The following is an 18,595-nucleotide window of genomic DNA, read 5'->3' on the forward strand; positions in this document are numbered from 1 at the left end:
AGTAACTGTTTTCGAGATATAAGCAAGAAACCAAAAAACTGTTACCTTAATAAAGCGCTTGCATATAAGCAGATTTAGTACTATTAGTATTATTATTATTAATGTTATTGTTATTAATATGACGACTAAAAACGATTCTGAAGACTTTGGTGACTTTTATGTCTTTTTCTTTTTTCTCTACTAAAATGTTAGACACAATTAATTTAGTTTAATTTCAGTATTTCAAACATTTTATTTTTAAGCAAGTTTTTGTTAAATATTATTTATATCCAACTTTATAACTCGCTTATGGTTGGTCCTACAAGAAAAATGCAAATAACTATTTTGTAGGAAATGTTATCAGCTTTAATTTTGAAAGAAAGATAAAAATTGATAGGAGTAACTGTTTTCGAGATATAAGCAAAAAACCAAAGTAAAAACTGTTACCGTTTCAGAACAAAAATGTAATTCAGTTTTCAATGTTTGAGACGAAGACGAAAATGCAGCATTTAAAATCGACTCTGAAGACTTCAGTGACTTATATGTCACCCCCTTTTTTTTTTAATAAAGTATTGGACCTAATAAATTAAGTGTATTTTAAATCACAAGACATTTTCTGTTAGAGCACTTCTTTTTTAAATATTAATTATTTTCAATCTTATATCTCGCTTATGGTTAGTCCTACATAAAAAATGCAAATAACTATTTTGTAGGAAATTTTATCAGCTTGAATTTTAGTAAAAAGATAAATATTGATAGGAGTAACTGTTTTCGAGATATGAGCAAGAAACCAAAACACTGTTACCTTATTTAAGCGTTTGCATATAAGCAAATTTAGTACTATTAGTATTATTATTATTAATGTTATTGTTATTAATATGACGATTAAAGACAACTTTGAAACCTTTAGTGACTTTTATGTCTTCTTCTTTTTCCTCTACTAAAGTGTTAGACACAATTAAATTAGTTTAATTTCAGTTTTTCAAACATTTTATTTTAAAGCAAATTTTTGTTAAATATTATTTATATCCAACTCTATAACTCGCTTATGGTTGGTCCTACAAGAAAAATGCAAATAACTATTTTGTAGGAAATTTTATCAGCTTTAATTTTGACAGAAAGATATAAATTGATAGGAGTAACTGTTTTCGAGATATAAGCAAAAAACCAATAAGAAAACTGTGACTGTTACTGAACAAAAATGTAATTCAGTTTTCAATATTTGAGACGAAGACGAAACTGCCGCATTTAAAAACGACTCTGAAGACTTCAGTGACTTTTATGTCACTTCCTTTTTCTTCTAATAAAGTATTGAACCCAATAAATTAAGTGTATTTTAAATCACAAGACATTTTCTGTTAAAGCATTTTTTTTTTAAATATTAATTATTTTCAATCATATATCTCGCTTATGGTTAGTCCTACATGAAAAATGCAAATAACTATTTTGTAGGAAATTTTATAAGCTTGAATTTTAGTAAAAAGATAAAAATTGATAGGAGTAACTGTTTTCGAGACATAAGCAAGAAACCAAAACACTGTTACCTTAATTAAGCGTTTGCATATAAGCAAATTTAGTACTATTAGTATTATTATTATTAATGTTATTGTTATTAATATGACAACTAAAGACAACTCTGAAACCTTTAGTGACTTTTATGTCTTTTTCTTTTTCCTCTACTAAAGTGTTAGACTCAATTAATTTAGTTTAATTTCGGTTTTTCAAACATTTTATTTTAAAGCAAATTTTTGTTAAATATTATTTATATCCAACTCTATAACTCGCTTATGGTTGGTTCTACAAAAAAATGCAAATAACTATTTTGTAGGAAATTTTATTAGCTTTAATTTTGAAAAAAAGATAAAAATTGATAGGAGTAACTGTTTTCGAGATATAAGCAAGAAACCAAAAAAATGTTACGTTAATTAAGCGTTTGCATATAAGCAAATTTAGTACTATTAGTATTATTATTATTAATGTTATTGTTATTAATATGACGACTAAAGACGACTCTGAAACATTTAGTGACTTTTATGTCTTCTCCTTTTTCCTCTACTAAAGTGTTAGACACAATTAATTTAGTTTAATTCCGGTTTTTCAAGCATTTTATTTTAAAGCAAATTTTTGTTAAATATTATTTATATCTAACTCTATAACTCGTTTATGCTTGGTCCTACAAGAAAAATGTAAATAACTATTTTGTTGGAAATTTTATCAGCTTTAATTTTGAAAGAAAGATAAAATTTGATGGGAGTAACTGTTTTCGAGATATAAGCAAAAAACCAATAAGAAAACTGTAACTGTTACTGAACAAAAATGTAATTCAGTTTTCAATGTTTGAGACGAAGTCAAAAATGCAGCATTTAAAAACGACTCTGAAGACTTCAGTGACTTTTATGTCACCTCCTTTTTCTTCTAATAAAGTATTGGACCCAACAAATTAAGTGTATTTTAAATCACAAGACATTTTCTGTTAAAACACTTTTTTTTAATTAATAATTATTTTCAAACTTATATCTCGCTTATGGTTAGTTCTACATGAAAAATGCAAATAACTATTTTATAACTATTTTGTAGGAAATTTTATCAGCTTGAATTTTAGTAAAAAGATAAAAATTGATAGGAGTAACTGTTTTCGAGATATAAGCAAGAAACCAAAACACTGTTACCTTAATTAAGCGTTTGCATATAAGCAAATTTAGTACTATTAGTATTATTATTATTAATGTTATTGTTATTAATATGACGACTAAAAACGATTCTGAAGACTTTGGTGACTTTTATGTCTTTTTCTTTTTTCTCTACTAAAGTGTTAGACACAATTAATTTAGTTTAATTTCAGTATTTCAAACATTTTATTTTTAAGCAAGTTTTTGTTAAATATTATTTATATCCAACTTTATAACTCGCTTATGGTTGGTCCTACAAGAAAAATGCAAATAACTATTTTGTAGGAAATGTTATCAGCTTTAATTTTGAAAGAAAGATAAAAATTGATAGGAGTAACTGTTTTCGAGATATAAGCAAAAAACCAAAGTAAAAACTGTTTCCGTTTCAGAACAAAAATGTAATTCAGTTTTCAATGTTTGAGACGAAGACGAAAATGCAGCATTTAAAATCGACTCTGAAGACTTCAGTGACTTATATGTCACCCCCTTTTTTTTTTTAATAAAGTATTGGACCTAATAAATTAAGTGTATTTTAAATCACAAGACATTTTCTGTTAGAGCACTTCTTTTTTAAATATTAATTATTTTCAATCTTATATCTCGCTTATGGTTAGTCCTACATAAAAAATGCAAATAACTATTTTGTAGGAAATTTTATCAGCTTGAATTTTAGTAAAAAGATAAATATTGATAGGAGTAACTGTTTTCGAGATATGAGCAAGAAACCAAAACACTGTTACCTTATTTAAGCGTTTGCATATAAGCAAATTTAGTACTATTAGTATTATTATTATTAATGTTATTGTTATTAATATGACGATTAAAGACAACTTTGAAACCTTTAGTGACTTTTATGTCTTCTTCTTTTTCCTCTACTAAAGTGTTAGACACAATTAAATTAGTTTATTTTCAGTTTTTCAAACATTTTATTTTAAAGCAAATTTTTGTTAAATATTATTTATATCCAACTCTATAACTCGCTTATGGTTGGTCCTACAAGAAAAATGCAAATAACTATTTTGTAGGAAATTTTATCAGCTTTAATTTTGACAGAAAGATATAAATTGATAGGAGTAACTGTTTTCGAGATATAAGCAAAAAACCAATAAGAAAACTGTGACTGTTACTGAACAAAAATGTAATTCAGTTTTCAATATTTGAGACGAAGACGAAACTGCAGCATTTAAAAACGACTCTGAAGACTTCAGTGACTTTTATGTCACTTCCTTTTTCTTCTAATAAAGTATTGGACCCAATAAATTAAGTGTATTTTAAATCACAAGACATTTTCTGTTAAAGCATTTTTTTTTTAAATATTAATTATTTTCAATCATATATCTCGCTTATGGTTAGTCCTACATGAAAAATGCAAATAACTATTTTGTAGGAAATTTTATAAGCTTGAATTTTAGTAAAAAGATAAAAATTGATAGGAGTAACTGTTTTCGAGACATAAGCAAGAAACCAAAACACTGTTACCTTAATTAAGCGTTTGCATATAAGCAAATTTAGTACTATTAGTATTATTATTATTAATGTTATTGTTATTAATATGACAACTAAAGACAACTCTGAAACCTTTAGTGACTTTTATGTCTTTTTCTTTTTCCTCTACTAAAGTGTTAGACTCAATTAATTTAGTTTAATTTCGGTTTTTCAAACATTTTATTTTAAAGCAAATTTTTGTTAAATATTATTTATATCCAACTCTATAACTCGCTTATGGTTGGTCCTACAAAAAAATGCAAATAACTATTTTGTAGGAAATTTTATTAGCTTTAATTTTGAAAAAAAGATAAAAATTGATAGGAGTAACTGTTTTCGAGATATAAGCAAGAAACCAAAAAAATGTTACGTTAATTAAGCGTTTGCATATAAGCAAATTTAGTACTATTAGTATTATTATTATTAATGTTATTGTTATTAATATGACGACTAAAGACGACTCTGAAACATTTAGTGACTTTTATGTCTTCTCCTTTTTCCTCTACTAAAGTGTTAGACACAATTAATTTAGTTTAATTCCGGTTTTTCAAGCATTTTATTTTAAAGCAAATTTTTGTTAAATATTATTTATATCCAACTCAATAACTCGTTTATGCTTGGTCCTACAAGAAAAATGTAAATAACTATTTTGTTGGAAATTTTATCAGCTTTAATTTTGAAAGAAAGATAAAATTTGATGGGAGTAACTGTTTTCGAGATATAAGCAAAAAACCAATAAGAAAACTGTAACTGTTACTGAACAAAAATGTAATTCAGTTTTCAATGTTTGAGACGAAGTCAAAAATGCAGCATTTAAAAACGAATCTGAAGACTTCAGTGACTTTTATGTCACCTCCTTTTTCTTCTAATAAAGTATTGGACCCAACAAATTAAGTGTATTTTAAATCACAAGACATTTTCTGTTAAAACACTTTTTTTTAATTAATAATTATTTTCAAACTTATATCTCGCTTATGGTTAGTTCTACATGAAAAATGCAAATAACTATTTTATAACTATTTTGTAGGAAATTTTAACAGCTTGAATTTTAGTAAAAAGATAAAAATTGATAGGAGTAACTGTTTTCGAGATATAAGCAAGAAACCAAAACACTGTTACCTTAATTAAGCGTTTGCATATAAGCAAATTTAGTACTATTAGTATTATTATTATTAATGTTATTGTTATTAATATGACGACTAAAAACGATTCTGAAGACTTTGGTGACTTTTATGTCTTTTTCTTTTTTCTCTACTAAAGTGTTAGACACAATTAATTTAGTTTAATTTCAGTATTTCAAACATTTTATTTTTAAGCAAGTTTTTGTTAAATATTATTTATATCCAACTTTATAACTCGCTTATGGTTGGTCCTACAAGAAAAATGCAAATAACTATTTTGTAGGAAATGTTATCAGCTTTAATTTTGAAAGAAAGATAAAAATTGATAGGAGTAACTGTTTTCGAGATATAAGCAAAAAACCAAAGTAAAAACTGTTACCGTTTCAGAACAAAAATGTAATTCAGTTTTCAATGTTTGAGACGAAGACGAAAATGCAGCATTTAAAATCGACTCTGGAGACTTCAGTGACTTATATGTCACCCCCTTTTTTTCTAATAAAGTATTGGACCTAATAAATTAAGTGTATTTTAAATCACAAGACATTTTCTGTTAAAGCACATCTTTTTTAAATATTAATTATTTTCAATCTTATATCTCGCTTATGGTTAGTCCTACATAAAAAATGCAAATAATTATTTTGTAGGAAATTTTATCAGCCTGAATTTTAGTAAAAAGATAAAAATTGATAGGAGTAACTGTTTTCGAGATATGAGCAAGAAACCAAAACATTGTTACCTTAATTAAGCGTTTGCATATAAGCAAATTTAGTACGATTAGTATTATTATTATTAATGTTATTGTTATTAATATGACGATTAAAGACAACCTTGAAACCTTTAGTGACTTTTATGTCTTCTTCTTTTTCCTCTACTAAAGTGTTAGACACAATTAAATTAGTTTAATTTCAGTTTTTCAAACATTTTATTTTAAAGCAAATTTTTGTTAAATATTATTTATATCCAACTCTATAACTCGCTTATGGTTGGTCCTACAAGAAAAATGCAAATAACTATTTTGTAGGAAATTTTATCAGCTTTAATTTTGAAAAAAGATAAAAATTGATAGGAGTAACTGTTTTCGAGATATAAGCAAGAAACCAAAAAACTGTTACCTTAATAAAGCGCTTGCATATAAGCAGATTTAGTACTATTAGTATTATTATTATTAATGTTATTGTTATTAATATGACGACTAAAAACGATTCTGAAACCTTTAGTGATTTTTATGTCTTTTTCTTTTTTCTCTACTAAAGTGTTAGACTCAATTAATTTAGTTTAATTTCGGTTTTTCAAACATTTTATTTAAAGCAAATTTTTGTTAAATATTATTTATATCCAACTCTATAACTTGCTTATGGTTGGTCCTACAAGAAAAATGCAAATAACTATTTTGTAGGAAATTTTATCAGCTATAATTTTGAAAAAAGACAAAAATTGATAGGAGTAACTGTTTTCGAGATATAAGCAAGAAACCAAAAAACTGTTACCTTAATAAAGCGCTTGCATATAAGCAGATTTAGTACTATTAGTATTATTATTATTAATGTTATTGTTATTAATATGACGACTAAAAACGATTTTGAAGACTTTGGTGACTTTTATGTCTTTTTCTTTTTTCTCTACTAAAGTGTTAGACACAATTAATTTAGTTTAATTTCAGTTTTTCAAACATTTTATTTTAAAGCAAATTTTTGTTAAATATTATTTATATCCAACTCTATAACTCGCTTATGGTTGGTCCTACAAGAAAAATGCAAATAACTATTTTGTAGGAAATTTTATCAGCTTTAATTTTGAAAAAAAGATAAAAATTGATAGGAGTAACTGTTTTCGAGATATAAGCAAGAAACCAAAAAACTGTTACCTTAATAAAGCGCTTGCATATAAGCAGATTTAGTACTATTAGTATTATTATTAATAATGTTATTGTTATTAATATGACGACTAAAAACGATTCTGAAGACTTTGGTGACTTTTATGTCTTTTTCTTTTTTCTCTACTAAAGTGTTAGACTCAATTAATTTAGTTTAATTTCGGTTTTTCAAACATTTTATTTAAAGCAAATTTTTGTTAAATATTATTTATATCCAACTCTATAACTCGCTTATGGTTGGTCCTACAAGAAAAATGCAAACAACTATTTTGTAGGAAGCTTTATCAGCTTTAATTTTAAAAGAAAGATAAAAATTGATAGGAGTAACTGTTTTCGAGATATAAGCAAAAAACCAATAAGAAAACTGTAACAGTTACTGAACAAAAATGTAATTCAGTTTTCAATGTTTGAGACGAAGACGAAAATGCAGCATTTACAAACGACTCTAAAGACTTCAGTGACCTTTCTGTCACCTCTTTTTTCTTCTAATAAAGTATTGGACCCAATAAATTAAGTGTATTTTAAATCACAAGACATTTTCTGTTGAAGCACTTTTTTTTAAATTTTAATTATTTTCAAACTTATATCTCGCTTATGGTTAGTCCTACATTAAAAATGCAATTAACTATTTTGTAGGAAATTTTATCAGCTTTAATTTTAGTAAAAAGTTAAAAATTGATAGGAGTAACTGTTTTCGAGATATAAGCAAGAAACCAAAACACTGTTACCTTAATTAAGCGTTTGCATATAAGCAAATTTAGTACTATTAGTATTATTATTAATGTTATTGTTATTAATATTACGATTAAAGACAACTTTGAAACCTTTAGTGACTTTTATGTCTTCTTCTTTTTCCTCTACTAAAGTGTTAGACACAATTAAATTAGTTTAATTTCAGTTTTTCAAACATTTTATTTTAAAGCAAATTTTTGTTAAATATTATTTATATCTAACTCTATAACTCGCTTATGGTTGGTCCTACAAGAAAAATGCAAATAACTATTTTGTAGGAAATTTTATCAGCTTTAATTTTGAAAAAAAGATAAAAATTGATAGGAGTAACTGTTTTCGAGATATAAGCAAAAAATCAATAAGAAAACTGTGACTGTTACTGAACAAAAATGTAATTCGGTTTTCAATGTTTGAGACGAAGACGAAACTGCAGCATTTAAAAACGACTCTGAAGACTTCAGTGACTTTTATGTCACTTCCTTTTTCTTCTAATAAAGTATTGGACCCAATAAATTAAGTGTATTTTAAATCACAAGACATTTTCTGTTAAAGCACTTTTTTTTAAATATTAATTATTTTCAATCATATATCTCGCTTATGGTTAGTCCTACATGAAAAATGCAAATAACTATTTTGTAGGAAATTTTATCAGCTTAAATTTTAGTAAAAAGATAAAAATTGATAGGAGTAACTGTTTTCGAGATATAAGCAAGAAACCAAAACACTGTTACCTTAATTAAGCGTTTGCATATAAGCAAATTTAGTACTATTAGTATTATTATTATTAATGTTATTGTTATTAATATGACAACTAAAGACAACTCTGAAACCTTTAGTGACTTTTATGTCTTTTCCTTTTTTCTCTACTAAAGTGTTAGACACAGTTAAATTAGTTTAATTTCAGTTTTTCAAACATTCTATTTTAAAGCAAATTTTTGTTAAATATTATTTATATCCAACTCTATAACTCGCTTATGGTTGGTCCTACAAGAAAAATGCAAATAACTATTTTGTAGAATATTTTATCGGCTTTAATTTTGAAAAAAAGACAAAAATTCATAGGAGTAACTGTTTTCGAGATATAAGCAAGAAACCAAAAAACTGTTACCTTAATAAAGCGCTTCCATATAAGCAGATTTAGTACTATTAGTATTATTATTATTAATGTTATTGTTATTAATATGACGACTAAACACGATTCTGAAGACTTTGGTGACTTTTATGTCTTTTTCTTTTTTCTCTACTAAAGTGTTAGACACAATTAATTTAGTTTAATTTCAGTATTTCAAACATTTTATTTTTAAGCAAGTTTTTGTTAAATATTATTTATATCCAACTTTATAACTCGCTTATGGTTGGTCCTACAAGAAAAATGCAAATAACTATTTTGTAGGAAATGTTATCGGCTTTAATTTTGAAAGAAAGATAAAAATTGATAGGAGTAACTGTTTTCGAGATATAAGCAAAAAACCAAAGTAAAAACTGTTACCGTTTCAGAACAAAAATGTAATTCAGTTTTCAATGTTTGAGACGAAGACGAAAATGCAGCATTTAAAATCGACTCTGACGACTTCAGTGACTTATATGTCACCCCCTTTTTTTTTTAATAAAGTATTGGACCTAATAAATTAAGTGTATTTTAAATCACAAGACATTTTCTGTTAAAGCACTTTTTTTTTAAATATTAATTATTTTCAATCATATATCTCGCTTATGGTTAGTCCTACATGAAAAATGTAAATAACTATTTTGTAGGAAATTTTATCAGCTTGAATTTTAGTAAAAAGATAAAAATTGATAGGAGTAACTGTTTTCGAGATATAAGCAAGAAACCAAAACACTGTTACCTTAATTAAGCGTTTGCATATAAGCAAATTTAGTACTGTAGTGAGACTGTGATTGATGATGGTTGATCGATGTTTAAATGATTTACAACTTATTTAATTGATTTATTTAATTAATCTTGAATTTTACTTTTGTTTTCTTTTTTTGAAATGGTTTGGCTCGTCTAGTTAATTGATACGCTACATGATCATTTCACTTACCTACGTTGTGTTGTTTTGATGTACGAAGTCACTCTTATAATGATATCGTAATTTGATCTTAATTCTTATCAGAAAGGGTTCCGGATTTATCCGTAACGCAAGTCCGGATTCAAAGTAGTGTCAAAACGCATGGGAGAAGAAATTTAAACCACAAGTTTCCTCCAAAGTTATTTATTACAAGAATAATGAATATTCCGTTGGATGGATTACAATAATCAATGGTTATGAAAGTTTGATCAAATTTGGCCAATTGTTATTTGTTTTTGTATAGTAATGTCGTCAAAACATATCTCAGAGTCGTAACCACAATTCGTTTGAAATTCCAAGTAAATAGTTTCGAAGTTGCTGAGTGATACGAAAAAGTTTTATTGATATGATATGACGTTAATATTTAACATGAATTAATTTAATTCGATAATGTCCAAATAAATTAACCTACGTTTCAGATGATATTGCTCGAACTCATAGGATCCAGGCAATTGACAACGCGTTTCTAAATTACTTGTACCAAAGGCGGATTATAACATGCTCGCGGAATCTTTGATACGTGCATCGCATTGAATTTTGCGCCCTAGTGCCGAAATTCCGTCTCCGGTAAAAGTCAGGTGATCAACACCTAGAATGAATTACGAATAAAACCCGGACATACAAGCTTTTACAAATCAATCTGAATAAATGTAGAAGTAATTTCTCTCTAAAGTTTTCCGTCCACGAGCTTTGACAAAGACTTGTGCAGAACTTTGCCATGTCGCGATATCAGTTTATTACAGATAATCACGGATGATTATGTCTGCTCGATCGTCCGTAGTAGCCTGCAAGTACGTGGAAGTACTTGCCGTTGGGACGGGAATTACAACGTCCATTCTAAGTACAACGGGCGGAAACTACGACCTGCCACCGCGTCTTAGACCTTGTTAAAGTTGGGGAAGAGCGTCCCCGGGGACTACGACTCTTCCCATGAAGATGGCCAACTCACGAGCCTGTAATTTCTGATCTGGACGCAAAAGAGAAACACTCTTTTGCTTTATCGCCTAACGCGTTGCGGAAGAGAAATCGTTCTACTCTAAACCTATCCTTAACTAGCAACAAATCCTTCTATTTCGTAATATTTTGGTGTATGCAACCTTAAATTATCTGTGTACAACAGTTTGAATAGCACCGTGGGTTTTGGATTTAGACTTTTGTTGTAGTTGAATATTTGTTTGATGCCGTTTCACTCAAATTTGTCGTAACAGATTTAGAAGTTAGAAGCAAAGAATATAAAGAACTTTTAATATTGTAATTTAAAGGTGGGATGGTTGAATTGAAAAATATGAAATTGTTTGTTGCGAGTTATTTTAAGTTGAAAATGATTTATTTAAAATTTATATAGCTGACGTAGTACGAAGCACAAGAATTTAAATAATTACTGGTCTTTTCGGCATTTCCGATGCTTAATAACTTGGTGGTTACGAGAGAATTTATGAAATGAATGATAATGATCACTATTTCGAAATGACTTAAATGATTTAATATTATAATATTAAATGAATAAAAAATTAATTAATCCTTTTGAGGGCCTACCTAGAAATTTTAATCCTCCTAACGCAGGGGGTTAGCTGCTTCCCAGGTGTTGTAGTTCGCAGCACTACCTAATCGAACGAACACTAAACTTGTCTCGTTTTTAACTTACTCACTAATCACTAACGCTATCACTTAATTCAAGAATTTAAATTAATTTAATTTAAAATTACGCTTAAATGCACTTAGTACAATTTAGACGCACTAAAAGGTAAACGAAGATGTTTTTAAATTTATAAAAATTTAAAGGGCAACACGACAATCGACTACCTCGAAAGACCGTCAAAAATCGACTCCCTCCTAAAGTCAAGGGCTCATCTTGCGTAAGCTACACTAACTCGCTTACCCCACTACCCTTGTTAAGTAGTTTCCACATATGCGAAATTTTGCAAATTTGACTCTTATGATGTCTTGGCATTTGATCAAACCTTGTTTAACTTTCTAAATATTATTATTAATTAACAGCTGGGGTGTTTTCCGATTAACAATTTCATTATAATTAAACATTAAATTTGGTAATCGTCGATCTGAACTGAATACAATACAAGAACGCTATGGAATTTCCCCAAATATCCTGAAAGAGAAATTAAACTCCAAAATTGGTTGTTGTCAGGTCTGAAGTTGTTTTTGGGAACACAATGAAATGAATTTTGTGTAACAACAAATTTTGTTTGTTTAAATAACACAGAAAATATAAGGAAGAACCCCGTGAGGAAACTGTAATTTTGGTCGTACTACCCCTTGTTAGATGTCGCCCCCAGTACTACACCGGTACTATTTTAACATTTCCGCGTTTTTCTCCAATTTCCTTAGGGATTTTCCTGTCTACTTTCCTCTTAGGATTATGTTAGTAACGGGCAGCAATCGTGTCATGCAATTTTTTTGCTTACAATAATTTAATTAAATAGAATGATTTATACATCCGAATTTCGACGGCTGCGCCTTAAATATTAGGGTTAAATTTTACATCAAAATGTTCAGAAAAATTTCGCGTGTTTTTCTAAACTACTGGTTTCGTGATCTGATGTTGATTTAACAAAGAAAACGTTAATTTCGCTGCAATTTCTTATAAGGAATGCACATGTGTGCTTGTAATTTGATATTCTTTTAAAAAGCTCTGTTCTGTAACGAATTTGTCAACACCCCCTATTCAAGCGGCACTTGACCAACGTCGTTTTGGCTATACTAATCTAGTTAACAGACATGAATTTCAATCGACCAATTCGTTCTTGAAGTTTTGCAACAATTTGTTAACAATTACGCCGAATAAAATAAATTATTCAATTTTATTTGATGACTGGAGTACACTGCATAAAGACTCAACTTTTTGGTACGAAACGTTACGGGAATTTTTGAATAAGATGAAATTTTGATTCTTTCTCGAGTTGTTTACTGATCATCAACGTGCCTTAAATTGGCTCATAAATTCCTTTCTTTTTGAAACGTGACTAGTTAATTTCTAAACAAAATTTTGGATTTAATTTTAGGTTTATCAATAAATTTTGGCTATTTTAAACGAAAGTAAATTAATTATGCTTTTGTGAGAAAATCATTGGATTAGCTGGGCGACTGTGGTGCAGAGCCAGGCCGTCGCCAACCCCCATATCTTTGCATATCCACTTGTTAAAACACATGGCCTTTCGACCACCCAATTTGGCGATTTATAACGTTTTTAACAGTTCTTGGAAAGTTTCGTGGGAACGATAATTTTCTAAACATTTTAATGCTAACAAAGGAATAAATAAGTTAAATTAAAATTTGTTGCAACTTTTGAATTGAAGTTGAATTAATATTGTCAAAGAACTAAACGTTTAAACTGACTCCGAATATTTTGCGCTGGTTAATAAAAAAAAAATTTTAAATACCGCGATCATCACATTCGCCCCCTGTCTTGCGTTGCTTCGTAGATGCAGCGTAAGACACCGCGTGTAGGTTTGCTGTCCTCTGGTTGGTGGTCGGAATGGTGGAATCACCAGATGGTGGATGCGCCCATAATGTCAGAAACGCTCGAATTGGTAGATACGCCTCGAGATTGGCCCTCATGAACTTCTTGCGGTTTTATTTTAGTCGTCTCGTCGGTGGTAGAATTTCAAATTTGTCATGTTGTATACACCTTTAATTTCGTTCGTCACTGGGTCGGCGATTTGGTATGTGTTTGGATGAGGCTTGGCGATTATTTTGTACGGACCACTGTACAAAGGCATGAACTTGGCGAATTGGTGGGTTCTGGTATCGGAAGTCACTTTGTTCTTCAGTAGGACCCAATCTTCAATTTCCAGTACGGTAACTTCACCCTTTTGGTTTTTCTGCCGTAAGTTCGCATGATGTCTCAAGTATTCGCGAGCCTTTTCATGAATTTCTTCTCTCGTGAGTGGCGGACGTACAGGCAGTAAACCCGATGTGACTGCATCTAGTGGGTTTGGTGGTGTTCTGCCGTACAGGATTTCATATGGAGAAAATCCGGTACTGATGTGTGGCACGTAGTTCAAACAATCTTCGATGTTGCTCAAATGGTTGACCCAACTGGTGTGGTTTTCTTTACAATACGCTCGGAAAATTCTCCCCAGCTCCCGCATTACGCGCTCGCTAGGGTTCGATTCTGGGTGACGAATCGACGAGAGCGTTGGTTGAATGTCGGCAGCTCTCAAACTATTCTGCCAAGTGTTCGAAATAAATTGTGTCCCGTGGTCGCTTAACACACATTTGGGTTTGATGTACCCAGAGAAATCCTCTATGAGACGTTTGGCAGCGATTTTGGCGGTGGCTTTTCTCAGTGGGTAAAGTTTGAGAAACTTGCTGAAGACGTCAATGACCACAAATACATAGGACGCCCCCAATCGTCCTGTTGGTAAAGGCCCATAGAAATCGACGCAAACTAGGTCTCCAATGTGGTCGTAAAGGATTGGCGTTAATGGACCCTGATGTGGACGGTTGGAACTTTTTGTCTTCTGACAAAGGTCACAACTTCGTAGACGTTTCTTAATTGTACGATACATGTTCGGCCAGTAGTACTCGCGCTTCATGGAATTGTACACTTTGGTTGCCCCGAAATGGCCCAGGAGTTGGTGATGGTAATCCACGAGCTTAATTACCAAACTCTCAGGTATGGCCAGGCAAACGTCGTTTGAATTTTGAGATCTGTGAACTAACACATTATTTGTGAAATTATATTGGGACCAAACCCGTTGAGTTCTCGCATCTGGAGCAGCTGCACCGGATTGTTTGTTGGCAATTATTTGACTCAAAACAGGATCATCTGATTGGTGTTGTTTGAGATCGGACATCAGTTGGAGAATTTCAGGTGTGTTGTTGACTTCAAACATTGCAACTATTGGTTGTTCACGTGGATATTCATAACTGGCTTCACCGTCGGACGGGTATCGTGACAGGATGTCGGCAATTACATTATCCTTTCCTTTTACCAACTCGATTTCGTAGTCGTACTGTCCTAGTATCAAAGTCCATCGAGTTAGGCGTTCACTGAGCAAACGACAACGGCTCAGAAATTTCAAAGCTTGGTGGTCGGTTCGGATGATGATTTTTGTGACTTGGATGTAGATTCGAAATTTGTGTAAGGCAAAAATGACGCCGAGTAATTCCTTTTCTGTAGTCGTGTAGTTGAGTTCGGGTCCTTTCAAAGAGCGACTTGCAAAAGCGATCACACCTCGCGAACCGTCTTCCTGAATTTGATACAATTCCGCCCCCAATCCGTAACCAGAACTGTCAGTTTGGACGTAGAATATTTTATTCAGGTCGGGGTAACGTAACAACACAGCTTCGAGGAACAGATCTTTCACACGATCGAAAGCTTCTTGTTCATTTCGTCCCCATCTCCATTTTTCACCCTTTCGAAGTAGTTTGTTTAAGTCTTGTGTGGCTGCACTGTATCGAGCACAAAATTTTCGATAAAAATTACAAAGTCCCAGGAAGGCTCGAACGTGTTTAGTTTTCTGGGGAACCGGAAAATTTCGGATGGCGCTGATTTTTTCCGGGTCGGCTTTGATACCGTTGATTGTGAGAATGTGCCCCAGAAATTTCACTTCCTTTTGTATGAAATTGGATTTTTCGAGATTTATCGTCATTCTAGCTTGCTTCAATTTTTCGAAAACTTGTCGGAGATGTTCCAAATGTTCGTTTAGCGTTTCGGAAGCCACTAACAAATCGTCGATATAATTCACGACGAATTCGCGAACTTCTGTTCCTAACACTACGTCCATTGCACGACTGAATGAACCCACAGCAGTTTTTAACCCGAAAGGTAGGACTTGGTATGTGTAACTGCGACCGTTGTACAGAAAGGCGGTGTACTGTCTGCTTTCTGGCGAAAGTGGGATTTGCCAGTACGACGATCTCAAATCAATGGTGGACATGTAGCGAATTCCGTGAAATCGACGTAATAATTCGTCAGCAGCGGGTGGTGACTCACAATCGGCGATCATTTTGGAATTGATCATTCGGGCGTCGAGGCAAATTCTCACCGTTCCATCTTTCTTTTTCACTACCGTCATGGGACTTGCGTAAGGTGACGCCTCACGTTTTATTACCCCCAAGTCTAACATTTCCTGAATTGTGGCGTCGACGGCAGGACGTAGAGCAAAAGGTACTGGGTACGGTCGTTTCAAGAAGGGAGTCTTGTCGTGTAGTTTTATTTCGTGAGTGTATTTGTGTGTTAGCCCTGGACGCGAACTAAAGATACATCTGTACTCTTGCAGCAGGTGTATTAATTTCCGTTTCTCGGCCTCAGGAATTTTTAATGGGTCCACCTTGGCTTGTAGGGCACTGGGTGACTCTAAGTGTTGCTTTTTGTTACAAGTCGTGATCGGCGCCGAATGATTGACTTCGATGTGACCAACAAGATCTTCCACATAATCCTCCGGTTCCGGTGGTATCTCCGTGGTTTTTCTAAACGGAAAACTGTGGTGCTTCTCCCCGTTTCTCAAAAGGATTTCGTTGTTATCGAAATCGATGACCGCGCGTTGTTCATTTAGCCAGTCTGCTCCCAAAATGGTTGGCTTGATTAAATTTTTAACGACAAGCGCCACGACGGGGTAGAGATGTTCGTCGATTTTGATTTCCAGGTAACACTGAATAACAACCTGGCAACTTCGCTGGCCGATGGCTCCACGAAGATGGATTGAGGTAACCGGTAATGTGGGCGGTTTGTTTCCGGTCTCGATCAACTTGGACCAAACTTCTTCGGAAATACAGCTGACTTCACTTCCGGTGTCCAAAAGCGCGGTGACTGATTGTTGTTGAGAGATTTGGATCTTAATCTCCGGCACGACCCTTTGTATGTTGTTGTTACCTGCGGCAGCGGATTTAATTATAGAAAAAACATTTAACTTAACCTGGGATGCTCGCGGTCGAGCATCGTTTTCCCCTTCTGTTGACTGTGACGAAGTTGAACGTTTACGTTTCTCTCCCGTCCTCAATTGTTGGTTCCTGCTGTCGCTTTGTGGGCCGTGCTGCTGGCCGGAGTACTTTAGGCCCCGTCCTGTACTCCGCCCCCGTTTCCCGAATTCTTGGAGTTTCGTGATGTTTCACCCTGCGCTCTCGAACTTGTGTTGTTGCGGTTGTCGTTGGGGTTGTTTTTGCGCCAGTGATTGTTGCTGTTGTTTCCGTTGTTATTGTGCCAACGGTTGTTGCTGGTGCTGGGTTGGTTGTTGCGCCATTGTTGTTCGTCACTTGAGCGTTTTGGGAAACCATTTCCACGATTTGCAGGAGCCGCAGGACGAGTTACTTCGTGGCGGTCAATGTTTGGCCGCGGGCGCTTTGGCTCGTTACGCCGCTGGTGGTCTGTTGCGCGGGGTCGTTCCCTGGGAGCGATGTTGGTTTTCTCTCCCGGATTTTGTCCCGGAATTTCTTGAGCTGCCAGGAATTCGGCGGCATCCGTGGTGGTACAGATTTTCTCTAATACCCACAACGACTGTATTCTTTCGGGGAAGTGACGCAGTAATTCATCCAGCAACACTTCCTCCGATAAAGGTGTTGTTAACATGTTCGCCATGTCGACGTAATAAGCAAAATGCGACAGCATCGTGCCCCTGGTTTCGTCATAGCGGCCTGTAGCGATTTGAAATCTGATGTCCCGTTGACGCTTGGCCGACCAGTAGGTCCGGAGAAAGTCCCGTCGAAAGTCCTCGTAACCACGCCACTTCTTCTGGAATATTCCCGTCCAATGTTTGGCATTGCCTTTCAAGCAATCCATGGCGACTCCCAAAAGACGCTGCGAGTCGAGCCCGAAAAAACGTCCATATTCTTCAATGGCTCGTAAGAATTTCACCGGATTTTGCCTTTTCAGGCCTTCGAAAGATGGTCGTTCAGGAGCTGGAAGTGGGCGATCCAGCAAGCTCCGGAGTACTCCGGAAATTGCGGCCACATTGTCTGTTGTGATTGGCATAGGTGGTGAGGCCATCACTGCTCCCGAAGTCGCTGATGTGGTCGAACTTCCCGGCTCTTGCACAAGAGGGCTCGCAAGAGGGGCTGGTTCCGGAGCTACCGGAATTTCCGGGTCGGGTTCTGGCGAAGTCGTCCCGTCGCTAGGTAGTGGAGTGACTTGCCAACCATCGACATCAGCGGCGGCGCTGGTACTTGGACGTACCTGAAGGATGGCTTGCGGTCTTTGAACCGCTGTCGACGTCGATGGCGCCGCGAAGTTTGGCACATTCCTTGGTTGTTGGGAGTTTAACCAACGAACGAACCACGTCGGCATTTCTTGCGGTGGGGCTCCGGCGTTTCCGGTGTTCCTGTTGTTTTCCATGTCGACAACCTTCAATCTCGGGTATCGAACGATCAAATAAATTGGAGTCCTAGAAATTTTAATAACACAGCAGTATCTTATTTACGGCAATTTTCCCCTCGGAAATGACACTTTATGACTTTGAATCCTGGTCACGGCACCAATAAAAATGTAGTGAGACTGTGATTGATGATGGTTGATCGATGTTTAAATGATTTACAACTTATTTAATTGATTTATTTAATTAATCTTGAATTTTACTTTTGTTTTCTTTTTTTGAAATGGTTTGGCTCGTCTAGTTAATTGATACGCTACATGATCATTTCACTTACCTACGTTGTGTTGTTTTGATGTACGAAGTCACTCTTATAATGATATCGTAATTTGATCTT

At 33.2% G+C, this 18,595-nt stretch overlaps 1 protein-coding gene across 1 annotated transcript; it reads right to left on the reverse strand.

Moving 5' to 3' along the window:
- Window positions 1-16,946: 16,946 nt before the first annotated feature.
- LOC135265759 (uncharacterized) lies at window positions 16,947-18,224 on the reverse strand. The gene has a single exon (XM_064355903.1). The coding sequence runs from the start codon at window positions 18,222-18,224 to the stop codon at window positions 16,947-16,949; it is 1,278 nt and encodes a 425-aa protein (XP_064211973.1).
- Window positions 18,225-18,595: the final 371 nt, after the last annotated feature.

The sequence above is a fragment of the Tribolium castaneum genome, chromosome 3 (assembly GCF_031307605.1).
Source record: "Tribolium castaneum strain GA2 chromosome 3, icTriCast1.1, whole genome shotgun sequence".
In the NCBI taxonomy this organism is placed as follows: Eukaryota; Metazoa; Arthropoda; class Insecta; order Coleoptera; family Tenebrionidae; genus Tribolium; species Tribolium castaneum.